Here is a 22441-nt window from a genome sequence, read left to right as displayed (position 1 = left end):
CTGCGCACTTTTGAAAGAAGGTTGGAATGAGATAAGCAATGTGAATTTCATTGCCCCTTTGGCACAACCCACCCCTAGGAAAATCGTGCTGTTTTAAAGCTAATTTCCTGTAATTCTATGTATTTTTCCATGGCTTAAGCCAATGACCAGGGTGGGAAATAAAAACAATAAAAACCACAGGTCAGGTGTATACAGGATGCTTTGAACATTAAATGAACAGCAACAAAAAAAAGCTACGACTTTGAACTTTGAGGTTTTTTGGGGGGGGGGGGGGTGACATTGAAAGTTTCTTAAAAAAAAAAAAAAACACACATTTCTTTAGGTGGTTTGACACTTCATTCAGACAGTAATTAAATGAGATAGGGAGATGCTAGAGATAAGTAGGAATGTTGGAAGCAGTGACTGATACATGTTCTCAGGTGGAAAGTTGGATGTGACACATGCCAGGAGTGATACCACTGCTTAAACATGTTTTATTTAATGTTTCTTTAACTAGCCAAGTCGGTTAGGAACAAATTCTTATTTTCAACGCCGGCCAGTCTCCTTGCCCATAGACCGCAGTCTCCTTGCTATCATCTTAGAAAATATGCCTTTTATGAGTAGCCTGTCATGTGTAAATGAGAACTTGTTCTCAACTGGCCTACCTGGTTAAATAAAGGCGAAATAAATACAAATAAATGTGCATAATACTAAAATGTCAGATTATATCTGATTCCTGGAGCATTTCATACCCAACCCGTTTATTTGTATGACTTATTGAAAACTGACCACGAATGGCTGTTAAAAAAAATAAAATACATATTATCAAAGACACAAGTCGGCATTTCAGATTTCAGATGTGTTTTTACACTGGCAACTTTGAGAAGTGGAATAATAAAATACGGAAAATAACAGCAGTGTTCTTGCTGACAAGCGCAGAAATGACCCGCCAATGTTTAGCCCATTAAGAATGAGAAATGTTCCATTGATCAGAATAAAAGTAAATAGATAAAATCTCTGAATGACAACATTACAAATCTGCCCCTACACCCTAACCAACACACACACACACACACACACATATACATATACACACACACATATACATATATTCATTCCTAGAATCAAACGTACACTTTTCGGTTCACAATCTGTTTGCCAAAATTCTTTTCGTAGTTAGAAATGGCTAAAACCTAGTGTAGGTCTGTGTGCTGTTCGTTGTCAGAGCCTAAATGCCGACCACTGGGAATAATGCAAGTGTGGATTCAATGAATCGGCTTCAGTACATGCTGTCAAAAGGCTTCTGCAATAGATTCATGAACGGGAATAACATCAACCTCATTGTGTTGACAACATGTGAGATAAAACGTCACTACAGTGCTGCTCTTTATAACGTTTTCTAAACTAAGAGGAGATCGTGATGTTGAAACGCTTCTCTCACAGCTCGACCCGGAACAGTTTAACACAAGTCATATGACTACAGTCATGTGATAGTTTTACGGACCAGAGTGATCTACATTTACTGCACATAACGACATGGTCGTTTCTCCCTCCGTAATGTTTTACAGTACATTATGCCTGTAAACCGATATAAAACGTTACGGTTTAGTTTGATTGTTGATATCACCGCTTGTAGACGCAGCAGAAAGACCGCGCCGTCCCGCCCGGAATAACCTCATAGAATAACTACTTAACGTATAATTATTCTGTTAACTCTGCAACCTTCACATTGGTAAAGCCTCCGTTTGTTTCAACAGTAATGTTTGCTCAGGAAAGCTGGGTATTTCTCCTGCTCGCCGCTTGGTTCATATTAATACCAGCAAGCGGGACGCGATACCAAGCGAACTGGGAGAGTTTGGACGCAAGACCGCTTCCTACGTGGTACGATGAAGCCAAGTTCGGGATTTTCGTCCACTGGGGGGTGTTCTCCGTCCCCGGGTTCGAGAGCGAGTGGTTCTGGTGGCATTGGAAAGGCCAAAACCCACCTGATCAGAAGTGTGTTCAGTACATGCTGGATAACTACCCGCCCGGGTTCAGCTATCCAGATTTCGCGCCCCAGTTCCATGCCCAGTTCTTTGACCCGGATGACTGGGCTGACATATTCGAGGCTTCCGGTGCAAAGTAACGTCTTATTCAGTTTCTATACCTATATTTTTTATACCAATAGGCAACACAATCTGTAGTGATTAAAAAACGGTTGTAGGTATTAAACCAGCAACACTGCCTACTTAAATAAAGGTTAAATATATATTTTTAATAATAATAATTAAAATGGGGAAAGTGCACTACCGTAGTCTGGCAGAGACTGTAGTACAGTATTACAGCCTATAATTTAAAGGCTACAGGTCTTTCCCCAGTCTTTACCTGTCCCATGTATCTCCAGGTATGTGGTTCTGACAGCGAAGCACCATGAAGGATTCACTACCTGGCCCTCTTCCTACTCCTGGAATTGGAACTCTGTGGATACTGGACCACACAGAGACCTGGTGGGAGACCTGGCAGAGGCTGTACGCAACAGGTAGGCTAAACAAGGCACCCGATTGACAACAGAGAGAGAGAGAAGGGTTGAAGTTATCAATAGATGCTGATCTGAGGACAGTTTTCACCTAATTTGTATTGGATAATGTTATTGGTAGATGGGTGGTGTTCCTTTGCTCAGACTTTACATACATCAACCAATGGTTGCGTGCCACATCGTCGACCGTGTCGTTGGGCATCAGATTGCTATAACATAATGATGTGCTTAGCTAAATACGACAGGCGTTGTATGATCTAACCTGCTGTAATCTTAGGTAAGGCACCTAGAGAAGGGTTGAAACTGTCTATAGACACTGATCTGTGTTCAGTTTTGCGTAGAACTGTCCTAGTTGTTATCGGGGTGATTCTATGTGGGAGAGTAAGCTGTTATGTGCTGAAGCAAATTCTACTGAATGCAGGGATTGAATTGGAAGACATCTCTATTTGTCATAGATCTATTTTATATAGGTGTTTATAATAAGCCCAGGCTTGTAGCTGACAGCAGAAATAGTTCTGTATTCAATTAAATGTATTTTAGAAAGCCTTTTTTTTTTTTTTTTACAATAGCAGATGTCACAAATTGCTTTACAGATACCCAGCCTAAAACCCCTAAAGAGTAAGCAATGCAGATGCCCAGAGGACAGGACACACTCATAACAAGGCCATAAGGTTCAATGTTGACTTTCAACAGTTCCCTATCCCTCCCAGTATCAGCTGCTGTCTCTGGACAGTTCCCTATCCCTCCCAGTATCAGCTGCTGTCTCTGGACAGTTCCCTATCCCTCCCAGTATCAGCTGCTGTCTCCTGACAGTTCCCTATCCCTCCCAGTATCAGCTGCTGTCTCTGGACAGTTCCCTATACCTCCCAGTATCAGCTGCTGTCTCTGGACAGTTCCCTGTCCCTCCCAGTATCAGCTGCTGTCTCTGGACAGTTTCCTATCCCTCCCAGTATCAGCTGCTGTCTCTGGACAGTTCCCTATCCCTCCCAGTATCAGCTGCTGTCTCTGGACAGTTCCCTATCCCTCCCAGTATCAGCTGCTGTCTCTGGACAGTTCCCTATCCCTCCCAGTATCAGCTGCTGTATCTGGACAGTTCCCTATCCCTCCCAGTATCAGCTGCTGTCTCTGGACAGTTCCCTATCCCTCCCAGTATCAGCTGCTGTCTCTGGACAGTTCCCTATCCCTCCCAGTATCAGCTGCTGTCTCTGGACAGTTCCCTATCCCTCCCAGTATCAGCTGCTGTCTCTGGACAGTTTCCCTATCCCTCCCAGTATCAGCTGCTGTCTCTGGACAGTTCCCTATCCCTCCCAGTATCAGCTGCTGTCTCTGGACAGTTCCCTATCCCTCCCAGTATCAGCTGCTGTCTCTGGACAGTTCCCTATCCCTCCCAGTATCAGCTGCTGTCTCTGGACAGTTCCCTATCCCTCCCAGTATCAGCTGCTGTCTCTGGACAGTTCCCTATCCTCCCAGTATCAGCTGCTGTCTCCTGACAGTTCCCTATCCCTCCCAGTATCAGCTGCTGTCTCTGACAGTTCCCTAGTCCCTCCCAGTATCAGCTGCTGTCTCTGGACAGTTTCCCTATCCCTCCCAGTATCAGCTGCTGTCTCTGGACAGTTCCCTATCCCTCCCAGTATCAGCTGCTGTCTCTGACAGTTCCCTATCCCTCCCAGTATCAGCTGCTGTCTCTGGACAGTTCCTATCCCTCCCAGTATCAGCTGCTGTCTCTGGACAGTTCCCTATCCCTCCCAGTATCAGCTGCTGTCTCTGGACAGTTCCCTATCCCTCCCAGTATCAGCTGCTGTCTCTGGACAGTTCCCTATCCCTCCCAGTATCAGCTGCTGTCTCTGGACAGTTCCCTATCCCTCCCAGTATCAGCTGCTGTCTCTGGACAGTTCCCTATCCCTCGCAGTATCAGCTGCTGTCTCCTGACAGTTCCCTATCCCTCCCAGTATCAGCTGCTGTTTCCGGACAGTTCCCTATCCCTCCCAGTATCAGCTGCTGTCTCCTGACAGTTCCCTATCCCTCCCAGTATCAGCTGCTGTGTCCTGACAGTTCCCTATCCCTCCCAGTATCAGCTGCTGTATCCTGACAGTTCCCTATCCCTCCCAGTATCAGCTGCTGTCTCTGGACAGTTCCCTATCCCTCCCAGTATCAGCTGCTGTCTCTGGACAGTTCCCTATCCCTCCCAGTATCAGCTGCTGTCTCTGGACAGTTCCCTATCCCTCCCAGTATCAGCTGCTGTCTCTGGACAGTTCCCTATCCCTCCCAGTATCAGCTGCTGTCTCTGGACAGTTCCCTATCCCTCCCAGTATCAGCTGCTGTCTCTGGACAGTTCCCTATCCCTCCCAGTATCAGCTGCTGTCTCTGGACAGTTCCCTATCCCTCCCAGTATCAGCTACTGTCTCCTGACAGTTCCCTGTCCCTCCCAGTATCAGCTGCTGTCTCTGGACAGTTCCCTACCCCTCCCAGTATCAGCTGCTGTCTCCTGACAGTTCCCTATCCCTCCCAGTATCAGCTGCTGTATCCTGACAGTTCCCTATCCCTCCCAGTATCAGCTGCTGTATCCTGACAGTTCCCTATCCCTCCCAGTATCAGCTGCTGTCTCTGGACAGTTCCCTATCCCTCCCAGTATCAGCTGCTGTCTCTGGACAGTTCCCTATCCCTCCCAGTATCAGCTGCTGTCTCCTGACAGTTCCCTATCCCTCCCAGTATCAGCTGCTGTCTCTGGACAGTTCCCTATCCCTCCCAGTATCAGCTGCTGTCTCTGGACAGTTCCCTATCCCTCCCAGTATCAGCTGCTGTATCTGGACAGTTCCCTATCCCTCCCAGTATCAGCTGCTGTCTCTGGACAGTTCCCTATCCCTCCCAGTATCAGCTGCTGTCTCTGGACAGTTCCCTATCCCTCCCAGTATCAGCTGCTGTCTCTGGACAGTTCCCTATCCCTCCCAGTATCAGCTGCTGTCTCTGGACAGTTCCCTATCCCTCCCAGTATCAGCTGCTGTCTCTGGACAGTTCCCTATCCCTCCCAGTATCAGCTGCTGTCTCTGGACAGTTCCCTATCCCTCCCAGTATCAGCTGCTGTCTCTGGACAGTTCCCTATCCCTCCCAGTATCAGCTGCTGTCTCTGGACAGTTCCCTATCCCTCCCAGTATCAGCTGCTGTCTCTGGACAGTTCCCTATCCCTCCCAGTATCAGCTGCTGTCTCCTGACAGTTCCCTATCCCTCCCAGTATCAGCTGCTGTCTCTGGACAGTTCCCTGTCCCTCCCAGTATCAGCTGCTGTCTCTGGACAGTTTCCTGTCCCTCCCAGTATCAGCTGCTGTCTCTGGACAGTTCCCTATCCCTCCCAGTATCAGCTGCTGTCTCTGGACAGTTCCCTATCCCTCCCAGTATCAGCTGCTGTCTCTGGACAGTTCCCTATCCCTCCCAGTATCAGCTGCTGTCTCTGGACAGTTCCCTATCCCTCCCAGTATCAGCTGCTGTCTCTGGACAGTTCCCTATCCCTCCCAGTATCAGCTGCTGTCTCTGGACAGTTCCCTATCCCTCCCAGTATCAGCTGCTGTCTCTGGACAGTTCCCTATCCCTCCCAGTATCAGCTGCTGTCTCTGGACAGTTCCCTATCCCTCGCAGTATCAGCTGCTGTCTCCTGACAGTTCCCTATCCCTCCCAGTATCAGCTGCTGTTTCCGGACAGTTCCCTATCCCTCCCAGTATCAGCTGCTGTCTCCTGACAGTTCCCTATCCCTCCCAGTATCAGCTGCTGTGTCCTGACAGTTCCCTATCCCTCCCAGTATCAGCTGCTGTATCCTGACAGTTCCCTATCCCTCCCAGTATCAGCTGCTGTCTCTGGACAGTTCCCTATCCCTCCCAGTATCAGCTGCTGTCTCTGGACAGTTCCCTATCCCTCCCAGTATCAGCTGCTGTCTCTGGACAGTTCCCTATCCCTCCCAGTATCAGCTGCTGTCTCTGGACAGTTCCCTATCCCTCCCAGTATCAGCTGCTGTCTCTGGACAGTTCCCTATCCCTCCCAGTATCAGCTGCTGTCTCTGGACAGTTCCCTATCCCTCCCAGTATCAGCTGCTGTCTCTGGACAGTTCCCTATCCCTCCCAGTATCAGCTACTGTCTCCTGACAGTTCCCTGTCCCTCCCAGTATCAGCTGCTGTCTCTGGACAGTTCCCTACCCCTCCCAGTATCAGCTGCTGTCTCCTGACAGTTCCCTATCCCTCCCAGTATCAGCTGCTGTATCCTGACAGTTCCCTATCCCTCCCAGTATCAGCTGCTGTATCCTGACAGTTCCCTATCCCTCCCAGTATCAGCTGCTGTCTCTGGACAGTTCCCTATCCCTCCCAGTATCAGCTGCTGTCTCTGGACAGTTCCCTATCCCTCCCAGTATCAGCTGCTGTCTCCTGACAGTTCCCTATCCCTCCCAGTATCAGCTGTTGTCTCCTGACAGTTCCCTATCCCTCCCAGTATCAGCTGCTGTCTCCTGACAGTTCCCTATCCCTCCCAGTATCAGCTGCTGTCTCCTGACAGTTCCCTATCCCTCCCAGTATCAGCTGCTGTCTCTGGACAGTTCCCTATCCCTCCCAGTATCAGCTGCTGTCTCTGGACAGTTCCCTATCCCTCCCAGTATCAGCTGCTGTCTCTGGACAGTTCCCTATCCCTCCCAGTATCAGCTGCTGTCTCCTGACAGTTCCCTATCCCTCCCAGTATCAGCTGCTGTCTCTGGACAGTTCCCTATCCCTCCCAGTATTAGCTGCTGTCTCTGGACAGTTCCCTATCCCTCCCAGTATCAGCTGCTGTCTCCTGACAGTTCCCTATCCCTCCCAGTATCAGCTGCTGTCTCTCGACAGTTCCCTATCCCTCCCGGTATCAGCTGCTGTCTCTGGACAGTTCCCTATCCCTCCCGGTATCAGCTGCTGTCTCTGGACAGTTCCCTATCCCTCCCGGTATCAGCTGCTGTCTCTGGACAGTTCCCTATCCCTCCCAGTATCAGCTACTGTCTCCTGACAGTTCCCTGTCCCTCCCAGTATCAGCTGCTGTCTCTGGACAGTTCCCTTCCCCTCCCAGTATCAGCTGCTGTCTCCTGACAGTTCCCTATCCCTCCCAGTATCAGCTGCTGTATCCTGACAGTTCCCTATCCCTCCCAGTATCAGCTGCTGTATCCTGACAGTTCCCTATCCCTCCCAGTATCAGCTGCTGTCTCTGGACAGTTCCCTATCCCTCCCAGTATCAGCTGCTGTCTCTGGACAGTTCCCTATCCCTCCCAGTATCAGCTGCTGTCTCCTGACAGTTCCCTATCCCTCCCAGTATCAGCTGCTGTCTCCTGACAGTTCCCTATCCCTCCCAGTATCAGCTGCTGTCTCCTGACAGTTCCCTATCCCTCCCAGTATCAGCTGCTGTCTCCTGACAGTTCCCTATCCCTCCCAGTATCAGCTGCTGTCTCTGGACAGTTCCCTATCCCTCCCAGTATTAGCTGCTGTCTCTGGACAGTTCCCTATCCCTCCCAGTATCAGCTGCTGTCTCCTGACAGTTCCCTATCCCTCCCAGTATCAGCTGCTGTCTCTCAACAGTTCCCTATCCCTCCCGGTATCAGCTGCTGTCTCTGGACAGTTCCCTATCCCTCCCGGTATCAGCTGCTGTCTCTGGACAGTTCCCTATCCCTCCCGGTATCAGCTGCTGTCTCTGGACAGTTCCCTATCCCTCCCGGTATCAGCTGCTGTCTCTGGACAGTTCCCTATCCCTCCCAGTATCAGCTGCTGTCTCCTGACAGTTCCCTATCCCTCCCAGTATCAGCTCCTGTCTCTGGACAGTTCCCTATCCCTCCCAGTATCAGCTGCTGTCTCCTGACAGTTCCCTATCCCTCCCAGTATCAGCTGCTGTCTCCTGACAGTTCCCTATCCCTCCCAGTATCAGCTGCTGTCTCCTGACAGTTCCCTATCCCTCCCAGTATCAGCTGCTGTCTCTGGACAGTTCCCTGTCCCTCCCAGTATCAGCTGCTGTCTCTTGACAGTTCCCTATCCCTCCCAGTATCAGCTGCTGTCTCTGGACAGTTCCCTATCCCTCCCAGTATCAGCTGCTGTCTCTTGACAGTTCCCTATCCCTCCCAGGATCAGCTGCTGTCTCTGGACAGTTCCCTATCCCTCCCAGTATCAGCTGCTGTCTCTGGACAGTTCCCTATCCCTCCCAGTATCAGCTGCTGTCTCATGACAGTTCCCTATCCCTCCCAGTATCAGCTGCTGTCTCCTGACAGTTCCCTATCCCTCCCAGTATCAGCTGCTGTCTCTGGACAGTTCCCTATCCCTCCCAGTATCAGCTGCTGTCTCTGGACAGTTCCCTATCCCTCCCAGTATCAGCACTGTCTCTGGACAGTTCCCTATCCCTCTCAGTATCAGCTGCTGTTTCCTGACAGTTCCCTATCCCTCCCAGTATCAGCTGCTGTCTCTGGACAGTTCCCTATCCCTCCCAGTATCAGCTGCTGTCTCCTGACAGTTCCCTATCCCTCCCAGTATCAGCTGCTGTCTCTGGACAGTTCCCTATCCCTCCCAGTATCAGCTGCTGTCTCCTGACAGTTCCCTATCCCTCCCAGTATCAGCTGCTGTCTCTGGACAGTTCCCTATTCCTCCCAGTATCAGCTGCTGTCTCCTGACAGTTCCCTGTCCGTACCCAGTATCAGCTGTTGTTTTTGTGTTGTTTTTGTGTTGTCTGTTCGCAGGTCGCTGCACTATGGACTCTATCCCTCCCAGTATCAGCTGTTGTTTTTGTGTTGTCTGTTCACAGGTCGCTGCACTATGGACTCTATAACTCCCTGTATGAATGGTTCAACCCCCTCTACCTGGCGGACAAAAAGAACAACTTCACAACACAGGACTTTGTCTTGAAGAAACTGCTGCCTGAGCTTTATGACATGGTCCTAAGGTAATTTAGGCCAGAATAGGTCTACTGTGGATACTAAAAAACATGTTTTTTTTATTCTTATTATGGCTGAGATTGAGGTACAGTATACTAAATTGTAAGTCTATCTCCGTCATATATATTTAAAACAGGGCTAAAGGTCTTATAGCGGTGCTTAGACTACCACATGTGACACAAACATAGCTTTTGTTCAGACACCCATTTTCCCTCACCGGTCTCTCCTGTGGTCTAGCTACAAGCCAGAACTGATCTGGTCCGATGGGGATTGGGAAGCTCCTGATACCTACTGGAACTCAACAGAATTCCTGGCCTGGCTCTACAACGACAGTCCCGTTAAAGTGAGGACTTCCTACCCATCGTCACCTAGGTAGTTGCGTCCCATATGCAACCCTATTCCCTACATAGTGCACTACTATAGGGCTCTGGTCTAAAATAGTGCACTAGGACGGGAATAGGGATCCGTTTGGAACGTAGAAACCTATTGACTTCTAGGGCAGTGTTTTTTTTTTTACCAAGTCTGGACCTGGAGACCTACAGTAGTGGTGGCAGGTTTTCATTCCAACCCAGCTCATATTTCATTCAGTTAATCAAGGCTTTGATGATTAGTTGAATCAGGTATTTTAGTGTTAGACTGCTGACAAATTCATGTACACCCTGTAATTTGCAAGGGGTTACTGATATCCTGAACAAGGGTTTGGGGACTGGGAAACAACATATATTTTCAGTGTCCAGTCCAGTCTATGGATGAATTTGAATTAACAACCTCCATGAAATGTGTGTGTTATTTTACATTTACATTTTAGTCATTTAGCAGACGCGACTTACAGTAGTGAATGCATACATTTCATTTCATGCATTATTTTTTTTCTGTGCTGTTATAGTGACCGAATCTGAAAAAAGATACCAGTAAACATGCATGTGATCACTTCCTGTCTGTTCACTCATTTGTCTCTGATTGGCTGTCATTTGTATCCCCCCCCTCCCTCCAGGACGTGATTGTGACCAATGACAGGTGGGGGGCGGGGTGTTACTGTAAACACGGTGGCTACTATAACTGTGCAGACAAATACACCCCTGGGGAGCTGCCCAAACACAAGTGGGAGAAGTGTCAGTCTGTAGACACCCAGTCCTGGGGTTACCGCAGGACCATGAGGCTCTCTGAACTGATGGACCTGCCCAGTATCATACAGGTGAGAGAGAACACATACCTTACTGATTCACCCTCCTACACTAGTCAGGTAACCTGCCCAGTATCATACAGGTGAGAGAGAACACACACCTTACTGATTCACCCTCCTACACTAGTCAGGTAACCTGCCCAGTATCATACAGGTGAGAGAGAACACATACCTTACTGATTCACCCTCCTACACTAGTCAGGTAACCTGCCCAGTATCATACAGGTGAGAGAGAACACATACCTTACTGATTCACCCTCCTACACTAGTCAGGTAACCTGCCCAGTATCGTACAGGTGAGAGAGAACACATACCTTACTGATTCACCCTCCTACACTAGTCAGGTAACCTGCCCAGTATCGTACAGGTGAGAGAGAACACATACCTTACTGATTCACCCTCCTACACTAGTCAGGTAACCTGCCCAGTATCGTACAGGTGAGAGAGAACACATACCTTACTGATTCACCCTCCTACACTAGTCAGGTAACCTGCCCAGTATCGTACAGGTGAGAGAGAACACACACCTTACTGATTCACCCTCCTACACTAGTCAGGTAACCTGCCCAGTATCATACAGGTGAGAGAGAACACATACCTTACTGATTCACCCTCCTACACTAGTCAGGTAACCTGCCCAGTATCGTACAGGTGAGAGAGAACACATACCTTACTGATTCACCCTCCTACACTAGTCAGGTAACCTGCCCAGTATCATACAGGTGAGAGAGAACACATACCTTACTGATTCACCCTCCTACACTAGTCAGGTAACCTGCCCAGTATCATACAGGTGAGAGAGAACACATACCTTACTGATTCACCCTCCTACACTAGTCAGGTAACCTGCCCAGTATCATACAGGTGAGAGAGAACACATACCTTACTGATTCACCCTCCTACACTAGTCAGGTAACCTGCCCAGTATCGTACAGGTGAGAGAGAACACACACCTTACTGATTCACCCTCCTACACTAGTCAGGTAACCTGCCCAGTATCATACAGGTGAGAGAGAACACATACCTTACTGATTCACCCTCCTACACTAGTCAGGTAACCTGCCCAGTATCATACAGGTGAGAGAGAACACATACCTTACTGATTCACCCTCCTACACTAGTCAGGTAACCTGCCCAGTATCATACAGGTGAGAGAGAACACATACCTTACTGATTCACCCTCCTACACTAGTCAGGTAACCTGCCCAGTATCGTACAGGTGAGAGAGAACACATACCTTACTGATTCACCCTCCTACACTAGTCAGGTAACCTGCCCAGTATCGTACAGGTGAGAGAGAACACATACCTTACTGATTCACCCTCCTACACTAGTCAGGTAACCTGCCCAGTATCGTACAGGTGAGAGAGAACACATACCTTACTGATTCACCCTCCTACACTAGTCAGGTAACCTGCCCAGTATCATACAGGGGAGAGAGAACACATACCTTACTGATTCACCCTCCTACACTAGTCAGGTAACCTGCCCAGTATCATACAGGTGAGAGAGAACACATACCTTACTGATTCACCCTCCTACACTAGTCAGGTAACCTGCCCAGTATCATACAGGTGAGAGAGAACACATACCTTACTGATTCACCCTCCTACACTAGTCAGGTAACCTGCCCAGTATCATACAGGTTTGAGAGAACACATACCTTACTGATTCACCCTCCTACACTAGTCAGGTAACCTGCCCAGTATCATACAGGTGAGAGAGAACACATACCTTACTGATTCACCCTCCTACACTAGTCAGGTAACCTGCCCAGTATCATACAGGTGAGAGAGAACACATACCTTACTGATTCACCCTCCTACACTAGTCAGGTAACCTGCCCAGTATCATACAGGTGAGAGAGAACACACACCTTACTGATTCACCCTCCTACACTAGTCAGGTAACCTGCCCAGTATCATACAGGTGAGAGAGAACACATACCTTACTGATTCACCCTCCTACACTAGTCAGGTAACCTGCCCAGTATCATACAGGTGAGAGAGAACACATACCTTACTGATTCACCCTCCTACACTAGTCAGGTAACCTGCCCAGTATCATACAGGTGAGAGAGAACACATACCTTACTGATTCACCCTCCTACACTAGTCAGGTAACCTGCCCAGTATCATACAGGTGAGAGAGAACACATACCTTACTGATTCACCCTCCTACACTAGTCAGGTAACCTGCCCAGTATCATACAGGTGAGAGAGAACACATACCTTACTGATTCACCCTCCTACACTAGTCAGGTAACCTGCCCAGTATCGTACAGGTGAGAGAGAACACATACCTTACTGATTCACCCTCCTACACTAGTCAGGTAACCTGCCCAGTATCATACAGGTGAGAGAGAACACATACCTTACTGATTCACCCTCCTACACTAGTCAGGTAACCTGCCCAGTATCATACAGGTGAGAGAGAACACACACCTTACTGATTCACCCTCCTACACTAGTCAGGTAACCTGCCCAGTATCGTACAGGTGAGAGAGAACACACACCTTACTGATTCACCCTCCTACACTAGTCAGGTAACCTGCCCAGTATCGTACAGGTGAGAGAGAACACATACCTTACTGATTCACCCTCCTACACTAGTCAGGTAGCCTGCCCAGTATCGTACAGGTGAGAGAGAACACATACCTTACTGATTCACCCTCCTACACTAGTCAGGTAACCTGCCCAGTATCATACAGGTGAGAGAGAACACATACCTTACTGATTCACCCTCCTACACTAGTCAGGTAACCTGCCCAGTATCATACAGGTGAGAGAGAACACATACCTTACTGATTCACCCTCCTACACTAGTCAGGTAACCTGCCCAGTGAGGAAAGGACACTCATCTGTACAACTCTCTTAAAAATCCTTCTTTAACCCGTCTCGTTCCCTTCATCTACACTGATTTGAAGTGGATTTAAAATGTGACGTCAATAAGGGATCATAGATTTCACCTGGATTCACCTGGTCAGTCTATGTCATGGAAGGAGTATGTGTTCATAATGTTTTGTCCATTCTGTATGGTTGCAGTGATTTAGATATTTATAAATGATAGGACTAATATCAGTGGAACGTTCATCTGTCTGGGCCGACTGCATGTTCTGATCGTCCCTGTTCTCCTCTCCAGGACCTGGTCCAAACCGTGGCCATGGGGGGTAACTATCTGCTGAATGTGGGTCCTACCCCTGACGGTATGATCCCCCCAGTGTTTGAGGAGAGGTTGAGGGGCATTGGGGCCTGGCTGGAGGTCAACGGAGAGGCCATCTACTCCTCCAAACCCTGGAGGATCCAGACCGAGAATGCCACCGTGCCTGTCTGGTGAGGGAGGGAGGGAGGGAGGGAGGGAGGGAGAGGGAGGGAGGGGGAGAGAGAGAGAGGATGGGGCTTCTAGTGGTATTTGTTAAGGGATGCAGGATTTTGTTTCAGCCTGGCATTAACACATCTGATACACTGACTCCCAAGGTATCTCCTAAGCAGGGTTTTGAAAGTAATGTGTTGAATAGCTCCTGTCTCTCTCTCTCTCCTGTCTCTCTCTCTCCTGTCTCTCTCTCTCCTGTCTCTCTCTCTCCCGTCTCTCTCTCTCCCCTCTCTCTCTCTCCTGTCTCTCTCTCTCTCCTGTCTCTCTCTCTCTCTCCTGTCTCTCTCTCTCTCTCCTGTCTCTCTCTCTCTCCTGTCTCTCTCTCTCTCCTGTCTCTCTCTCTCCTGTCTCTCTCTCTCCCCTCTCTCTCTCCCCTCTCTCTCTCTCCTGTCTCGTTCCCCCCTTTCTCTCTCTCTCCTGTCTCTCTCTCTCCTGTCTCTCTCTCTCCTGTCTCTCTCTCTCCTGTCTCTCTCTCTCCCCTCTCTCTCGTTCCCCCCTTTCTCTCTTGTCGTAGGTACACCTCCAATTCCAAATACTCCAGTGTGTATGCTGTCTTCATGACGAAACCCACTGTGTACACATTCCACCTGTCTGAACCTGTTACAGCAGAGAGCACCACGGTGAGTGGAGTTGAGCCTATTACAGCAGAGAGCCCCACGGTGAGTGGAGTTGAACCTATTACAGTAGAGTAATAGGTTCAAAAGGCTACACTGATCCTAGATCTGCACTCCCACTGAGATCTTTCATACATATGGCCACAGACCTTATGAAGAATAATTTCAAGCGAAGCCTTAACCTAGCCACTGACTTGCGAATCTCTCTGCTCTCCTGTCCCCTGCTCTCCTTCTCTGCTCTCCTTCTCTGCTCTCCTTCTCTGCTCTCCTTCTCTGCTCTCCTTCTCTCCCCTGCTCTCCTTCTCTGCTCTCCTTCTCTCCCCTGCTCTCCTTCTCTGCTCTCCTTCTCTGCTCTCCTTCTGTCCCCTGCTCTCCTTCTCTGCTCTCCTTCTCTCCCCTGCTCTCCTTCTCTGCTCTCCTTCTCTCCCCTGCTCTCCTTCTCTGCTCTCCTTCTCTGCTCTCCTTCTGTCCCCTGCTCTCTTTCTCTGCTCTCCTTCTCTGCTCTCCTTCTCTCCCCTGCTCTCCTTCTCTGCTCTCCTTCTCTCCCCTGCTCTCCTTCTCTGCTCTCCTTCTCTCCCCTGCTCTCCTTCTCTGCTCTCCTTCTGTCCCCTGCTCTCCTTCTCTGCTCTCCTTCTGTCCCCTGCTCTCCTTCTCTGCTCTCCTTCTCTCCACTGCTCTCCTTCTCTGCTCTCCTTCTCTGCTCTCTTCTCTCCCCTGCTCTCCTTCTCTCCCCTGCTCTCCTTCTCTGCTCTCCCCTTGTCCCAGGTGACATTATTGGGGAACCCTGAGCCTCTGAGATGGGCTCCTCTCCACCCCCGGGGTCTGATCCTCCTCCTCCCTGAGTTACCCCAAACCCCGGCCCAGGCCTGGATCCTCAAACTGGATGGGGTCAAGTGATCTGGGGCGGTAACCATCCTCCTAAATAGGTCTTTAGCTACTGGTGAGCAGTAAAGATACTCCACGCGACTAGTTGGAATGAAATTTAATACATTTGCATTTTTAAAATGTTGGAAGATTTTTAGAATGACCCAGAATGACCAAAAATGACCCAGATGTGTGATGTGATATTAGTTAGGCTAAATTTGCTTGGGATTTAGAAGTGTAATTGGCGCCATGTTGGCACCAGATTTCAATGATACATTTGGGGCGGCAGGTAGCCTAGTGGTTAGAGTGTTGGACTTGTAACCGAAAGGTTGCAAGATCGAATCCCCGAGCTGACAAGGTAAAAAATCTGTCGTTCTGCCTCTGAACAAGGCAGTTAACCCACTGTTCCCCGGTAGGCCGTCATTGAAAATAAGAATTTGTTCTTAACTGACTTGCCTAGTTAAATAAAGGTTAAATTAAAAAATGAAACATTCTGTGGGGCAAAACCATTGTAAAGAATTCAGAACCTATGGGACAAGCTTTATGGATCAAACGAAACGAGTTGTCAAGGAGAAGGGAGAAAATCTGCCTATTTTTCCTGTGATTTGTATTTTGTTTCTACACGCTTTTGTGTTTGTGTTAGACTCTGCTGTTTATTGCCCTCCAGGTGATTTGATTTTAATTTATTTTTTTTATTCATTTGGACTGAATCATTGCCTTCGGAAAGTTTTCAGACCCTTTCCCTTTATCCACATTTTGTTATTCTAAAATTAATTAAATAGATTTTTTTTTGTCATCAATCTACACACAATACTCTATAATGACGAAGCGAAAAGAGGTTATTAGACATTTTCGCAAATGTATTAAAATAAAAAACAGAAATACCTTATTTACATAAGTATTCAGACCCTTTGATATGAGACTCTAAATTGAGCTCAGGTGCATCCTGTTTCCATTGATCATCCTTAAGATGTTTCTACAACTTGATTGGAGTCCACCTGTGGTAAATTAAATTGATTGGACATGATTTGGAAAGGCACACATCTGTTTATATAAGGTCCCACAGTTGACAGTGCATGTCAGAGCAAAAACCAAACCATGAGGTAGAAGGAATTGTCCGTAGAGCTCCGAGACAGGATTGTGTCGAGGCACAGATCTGGGGAAGGGTACCAAAACATTTCTGCGGCATTGAAGGTCCCCAAGAACACAGTGGCCTCCATCATTCTTAAATGGAAGAAGTTTGGAACCACCAAGACTCTTCCTAGAGCTGGCCGCCCGGCCAAACTGAGCAATTGGGGAAGAAGGACCTTGGAGAAGAGCCAGACTGGGGCGAAGGTTCACCTTCCAAAAGGACAACAACCCTAAGCACACAGCCACGACAACGCAGGAGTGGCTTCAGGACAAGTCTCAATGTCCTTGAGTGGCCCAGCCAGAGCCCGGACTTGAACCCGATCGAACATCTCTGGAGAGACCTGAAAATAGCTGTGTAGCGACGCTCCCCATCCAACCTGACAGAGCTGGAGAGGATCTGCAGAGAAGAATGGGAGAAACTCCCCAAATACAGGTGTGCCAAGCTTGTAGAGTCATTCTAAAGTACTGAGTAAAGGGTCTGAATACTTATGTAAATGTGATATCAGTTTTAAACATTTTATGCGTTTGTAAAAATGTCTAAAACCTGTTTTTGCTTTGTCAGTATTGGTTATTGTGTGTAGATTGAGGGGGAAAAACTATTTAATCATTTTTAGAATAAGGCTGTAAGTAACGTAACAAAATGTGAAAAAGTCAAGGGCTCTGAATACTTTCAGAATTAACTGTATGTTCCTCTCCTGAGGCTTGAAGATTTATTTGTGTCTGGCGAGCTTCTGTTTAAAGATGTCATATGATGATGAGGATGGAGGTGGGAAGTGAACAAAAGCCACTTTTTGTATTTTTGTATGTTTTTTATTTTATTTTTATGACTGAATAAAGAAAATAGTTGATTAACTGAAGTGTTTTCTTAACAGGAGACAAAAAGGAAGATGATTAATTAATAGCTATAATGATGATGAGAATGTTTATCTGAAGAATAAACATCTTACGTTTAAACAAATCAAAACTCACAAGAGAAGCTTGCATCCATTTTTCTAATTGAACAAACATGTTTAGTCATTTGGCGTGAACCCAACAGAGCGATTAGTAAACTCCCCAGGTTTGTTCTGATGGGGACACCTGCTAGATACTGGATGTGTTTACATCCTTGAAAAAGTATTCATCCCCCTTTGGCGTTTTTCCTATTTTGTTCCATTATAACCTGTAATTTAAATGTATTTTTATTTGGATTTCATGTAATGGACATACACAAAATAGTCCAAATTGGTGATGTGAAATGGAAAAAATTACTTGTTTAAAAAATATATATAAAAAAAAAAAATGGACAAGTGGTGCATACATCAACCCCCTTTGCTATGATGCCCTAAATAAGATCTGGTGCAACCAATTACCTTCAGAAGACACATAATTAGTTAAGTAAAGTCCACCTGTGTGCAATCTAAGTGACACATGATCTGTCACATGATCTCAGTATATATACACCTGTTCTGAAAGGCCCCAGATTCTGCAACACCACTAAGCAAGGGGCACCACCAAGCAAGCGGCAACATGAAGACCAAGGAGCTCTCCAAACAGGTCAGGGACAAAGTTGTGGAGAAATACAGATCAGGGTTGGGTTATAAAAAAAAAACATTTGAAACGTTGAACTTCCGACAGAGCATCATTAAATCCATTATTAAAACATGGAAAGAATATGGCACCATAACAAACCTACCAAGAGAGGGCCACCCTCCAAAACTCACGGACCAGGCAAGGAGGGCATTAATCAGAGAGGCAGCAAAGAGACCAAAGATGACCTTGAAGTACCTGCAAAGCTCCACAGCAGAGATTGGAGTATCTGACCATAGAACCACTTTAAGCCATAGAGCAATTGCTTAAAGAAAAAAATAAGCAAACAAGTTTGGTGTTCGCCATATGGAAGAAGGTACTCTGGTCAGATGAGAATAAAATGTAGCTTTTTGGCCATCAAGGAAAATGCTATGTCTGGCGCACACCCAACACCTCACGTCACCCCGAGAACACAATTTTCATCAGGCAGGGACTGGGAAACTGTTCAGAATTGAAGGAATGATGGATGGCGCTAAATACAGGGAAATTCTTGAGGGAAACCTGTTTCAGTCTTCCAGTGATTTGAGACTGGGACGGAGGTTCACATCCAGCAGGACAATGACCCTAAGCATAGTGCTAAAGCAACACTCGCGTGGTTTAAGGGGAAACATTTAAAAGGCTTGGAATGGCCAAGTCAAAGCCCAGACCTCAATCCAAATGAGAATCTCTGGTATGACTTTATTTATTTATTTATTTCACCTTTATTTAACCAGGTAGGCTAGTTGAGAACAAGTCCTTTATTTAACCAGGTAGGCTAGTTGAGAACAAGTCCTTTATTTAACCAGGTAGGCTAGTTGAGAACAAGTCCTTTATTTAACCAGGTAGGCTAGTTGAGAACAAGTTCTCATTTGCAACTGCGACCTGGCCAAGATAAAGGAATAAACAAAACATACACTCAATAATACAGTAGAACAAAAGAAAACAAAACGTCTATATACAGTGAGTGCAAATGAGGTAAGTTAAGGCAATAAATAGGCCATGGTGGCGAAGTAATTACAATATAGCAATCAAACACTGGAGTGATAGATGTGCAGAAGATGAATGTGCAAGTAGAGATACTGGGGTGCAAAGGAGCAAGATAAATAAATACAGTATGGGGATGAGGTAGGTAGATAGATGGGCTGTTTACAGATGGGCTATGTACAGGTGCAGTGATCTGTGAGCTGCTCTGACAGCTGGTGCTTAAAGCTAGTGAGGGAGATATGAGTCTCCAGCTTCAGAGATTACTGTACACCAGCAGGAATCCATCCAACTTGAAGGAGCTGGAGCAGTTTTGCTTTGAAGAATGGGCAAAAATTGCTGCAAAAGGTGACTCTACAAAGTATTGACTTTCGGGATGTGAATAGTTATGCACGCTGAAGTTTTCTGTTTTTTTGTCTTATTTCTTGATTGTTTCACAATAAAAAATATTTTCCATCTTCAAAGTGGTAGGCATGTTGTGCAAATCACATGATACAACCCCCCCAAAAATGTATTTTAATTCCAGGTTGTAAGGCAACAAAATAGGAAAAATGCCAAGGGGGTGACTTTCGCAAGCCTCTGTATATCTGCTGTGTGTTCCTATCTTTCCTTCTAGCCATGTGTTCTCCGCTCGCTCTCTCTTTCTCACCTGCTAGCTGTGTGTTCCTCTCTTTCTCTCTCTCACTCTCTCTCTCTCTCTCTCTCTCTCTCTCTCTCTCTCTCTCCTGCTAGCTGTGTGTTCCTCTCTCTCTCTCTCTCTCTCTCTCTCTCTCTCTCTCTCTCCTGCTAGCTGTGTTGCTTCCTTTCTTCCTCTCCTGCTAGCTGTTTCTGTCTGTTTCTCACTCTGATAACCTGAGTGTGTTCCCTTCAGAGGGAATGAGTAGAAAGAAACAGAGAGAGAGAATGGACACAGAAGTTCAACCCGGAAAACGGCATAGCCTTACATAAAGCTCCCATAGAGCCATGTACTGTATGAGGTGGAGTGTCCATGATTGGTGTCACAGGGGTGTAAAGAGATATACACACACACACAGGGATTGATTCAATCCGTATTGTGGAAGTTCAGGGCTATAGCGCAATTGAAAATGTATTTTCCATTGAGCTAACATCGTTTACTTTGAATGCGGGTCTCAGCAAACCCAGGAACATTTGCCTAGGTTAAATTTCAATCGTGCTATACCACTGAACTTCTGCGATACGGATTGAATCGAGCCCAAGGCTTAGTCTATTGGGAAGGTGAAGTCATGATGGAGACATGATCTTCGGGAAACTCACAAGACCTCACCTGGTTCTTAACAGTTCACCTGTACTTGGTCAGTAGACCTGCTCCTTTTAAAATCCACACAAAGAAAGACACAGAGACGCGTAGTTTTTTGTTATTTTTTATATATTTCACTCGCTAAAAATAGCTTTATAATAATTATAATAGTATTAATAGTATTAGCCATTAGAAAATGTTTACAAGGTGGACTGTGTTACATTCTGTGTTGGGTAAACCACTTCACAGTGTGCCATCTCTCAGGGATTAGCGCTAGGCTAGCTAGACATGTAGCTTTACACATCTGTCAGAGATCAGTTCTAGGCTAGCTAAACGTGTAGCTCTACACATCTATTAGAGATCAGCGCTAGGCTAGCTAAACGTGTAGCTCTACACATCTATCAGAGATCAGCGCTAGGCTAGCTAAACGTGTAGCTTACACATCTATCAGAGATCAGCGCTAGGCTAGCTAGACGTGTAGCTTTACACATCTATCAGAGATCAACGCTAGGCTAGCTAGACGTGTAGCTCTACACATCTATTAGAGATCAGCGCTAGGCTAGCTAAACGTGTAGCTTTACACATCTATAGAGATCAGCGCTAGGCTAGCTAGACGTGTAGCTCTACACATCTATCAGAGATCAGTGCTAGGCTAGCTAGACGTGTAGCTTTACACATCTATCTCATCTATCTATCACATCTATCTATCTATACAGTGTATTTTAAAACACAAATAAATTAAAACACAACTTAAAAAAAAAAACAAAAAAAACAACACAATCAAACAAAAACATGATTTTATAGTTATACTTTCACTGTGCAACACCCTTGCCCCATTAGTTGGTTGGCACATATTTGGCTCCACCCAATCATCTTGTCTCATCCAATTGGGGAGGGTGTTTTCATGAATCTGTGTACCCATTGGTGCGATGAACGAATGGGTGTGTGTTATTTTTCTATGGGGACGTCGCTATTGCTATTTGCTCCAGTCAGTCAAAACACACATCAATGTACAGATCAAAACCACCATCATGATTATTCGTTTGAAATGAAAACAAAATAGATTTTCAGCTCATCAGTGTATAATATTGTATGTACCATGGCACTGTATAAAACAATCGTCTGTATAAAAACAACAAAATGGAACAAGAATACAGCAGTTTAAATAAGTGGTGGAAAAGAAAGGCTGTCTGTCTGTCTGTGAGATAATCACCACCAGAGAAAGAAAGATGAAGAGAGGAGAAAAAAGGGACTTTTTTTTCCCTGCTACATTACAGAGTATAATACGTATGAAATGTCTGCATTAGATTATTAAGTACAGTAGTTTGTTCGGTCTCCTCGGAGAGAGGCGACAGAAAGAGAAAACCAAGAGTTCAAAGTAGAATATAATAATATGTTGTAGCGAATTCAGGAGGGGGGGGGGGGGGGTGGTAACCCCAACTGGGACTCGACCTTGGATCCAACGACTGTCGATCCAACATTATGACGCTAAGAGTTCTTAACCCCTTGATGAGGTTGCTAGGTGTTTGTTGCTAGGTGTTTGTTGCTAGGTGTTTGGTTAATAAGGTCGCTACAATATCCATGGAAGAGCTATGTTGGTCTTCAACAAGAACCCTCTGTCTTTATCCATTTGTTGTTTTTTTTGTCACTATCCATCCTTCTGTTTGTTCATCGGTCTATCCGTTTGTCCTTCCGTCCATTTTGGAATTTCTCAAGCAACTACCAGAGGAGACCAGATGGAGAATGAGAGAATCACTCACTTTTTTGTTCCAAAATATGTCCTCGTCTCATCTTTGTTCAGATCAGCTGCTCGGCTACGGTAGCATTAACAAGAGAATCTTCTAGATTGACAGTTTTATTTGATTTCACTTTACAAACTCGCCCTTGAATACAGAATAGTGTTACCCCCCACAGCTATAATCGAAGTAACAAACACTATTGATTATAATGACAGTGATTATAATAATCCACAGTAATGTTACAGTAATAATCATAATCATAATAATAATAATAGTAATAATCGTAATAATAATTGTAATAATAATAATAGTAATAATAATAATAATAATCATAATAATCATAATAATCAT

The 22441-nt window shown here is 46.2% G+C and overlaps 1 protein-coding gene across 1 annotated transcript; it reads left to right on the top strand.

Moving 5' to 3' along the window:
* The first annotated feature begins 1452 nt into the window (after positions 1-1452).
* On the top strand, positions 1453-15616 carry LOC115189047 (tissue alpha-L-fucosidase). Its single transcript, XM_029747851.1, has 8 exons — positions 1453-2100; positions 2363-2497; positions 9274-9411; positions 9641-9746; positions 10398-10598; positions 13728-13918; positions 14473-14578; positions 15338-15616. The coding sequence occupies exons 1-8, from the start codon at positions 1739-1741 to the stop codon at positions 15467-15469; spliced, it is 1371 nt and encodes a 456-aa protein (XP_029603711.1). The 5' UTR covers positions 1453-1738; the 3' UTR covers positions 15470-15616.
* Positions 15617-22441: the final 6825 nt, after the last annotated feature.

Source organism: Salmo trutta, unplaced genomic scaffold, assembly GCF_901001165.1.
Source record: "Salmo trutta unplaced genomic scaffold, fSalTru1.1, whole genome shotgun sequence".
Lineage (NCBI taxonomy): Eukaryota > Metazoa > Chordata > Actinopteri > Salmoniformes > Salmonidae > Salmo > Salmo trutta.
The sequence above is the reverse complement of the archived record's forward strand: the minus strand, read 5'-3'. Positions and strand labels throughout refer to the sequence as shown.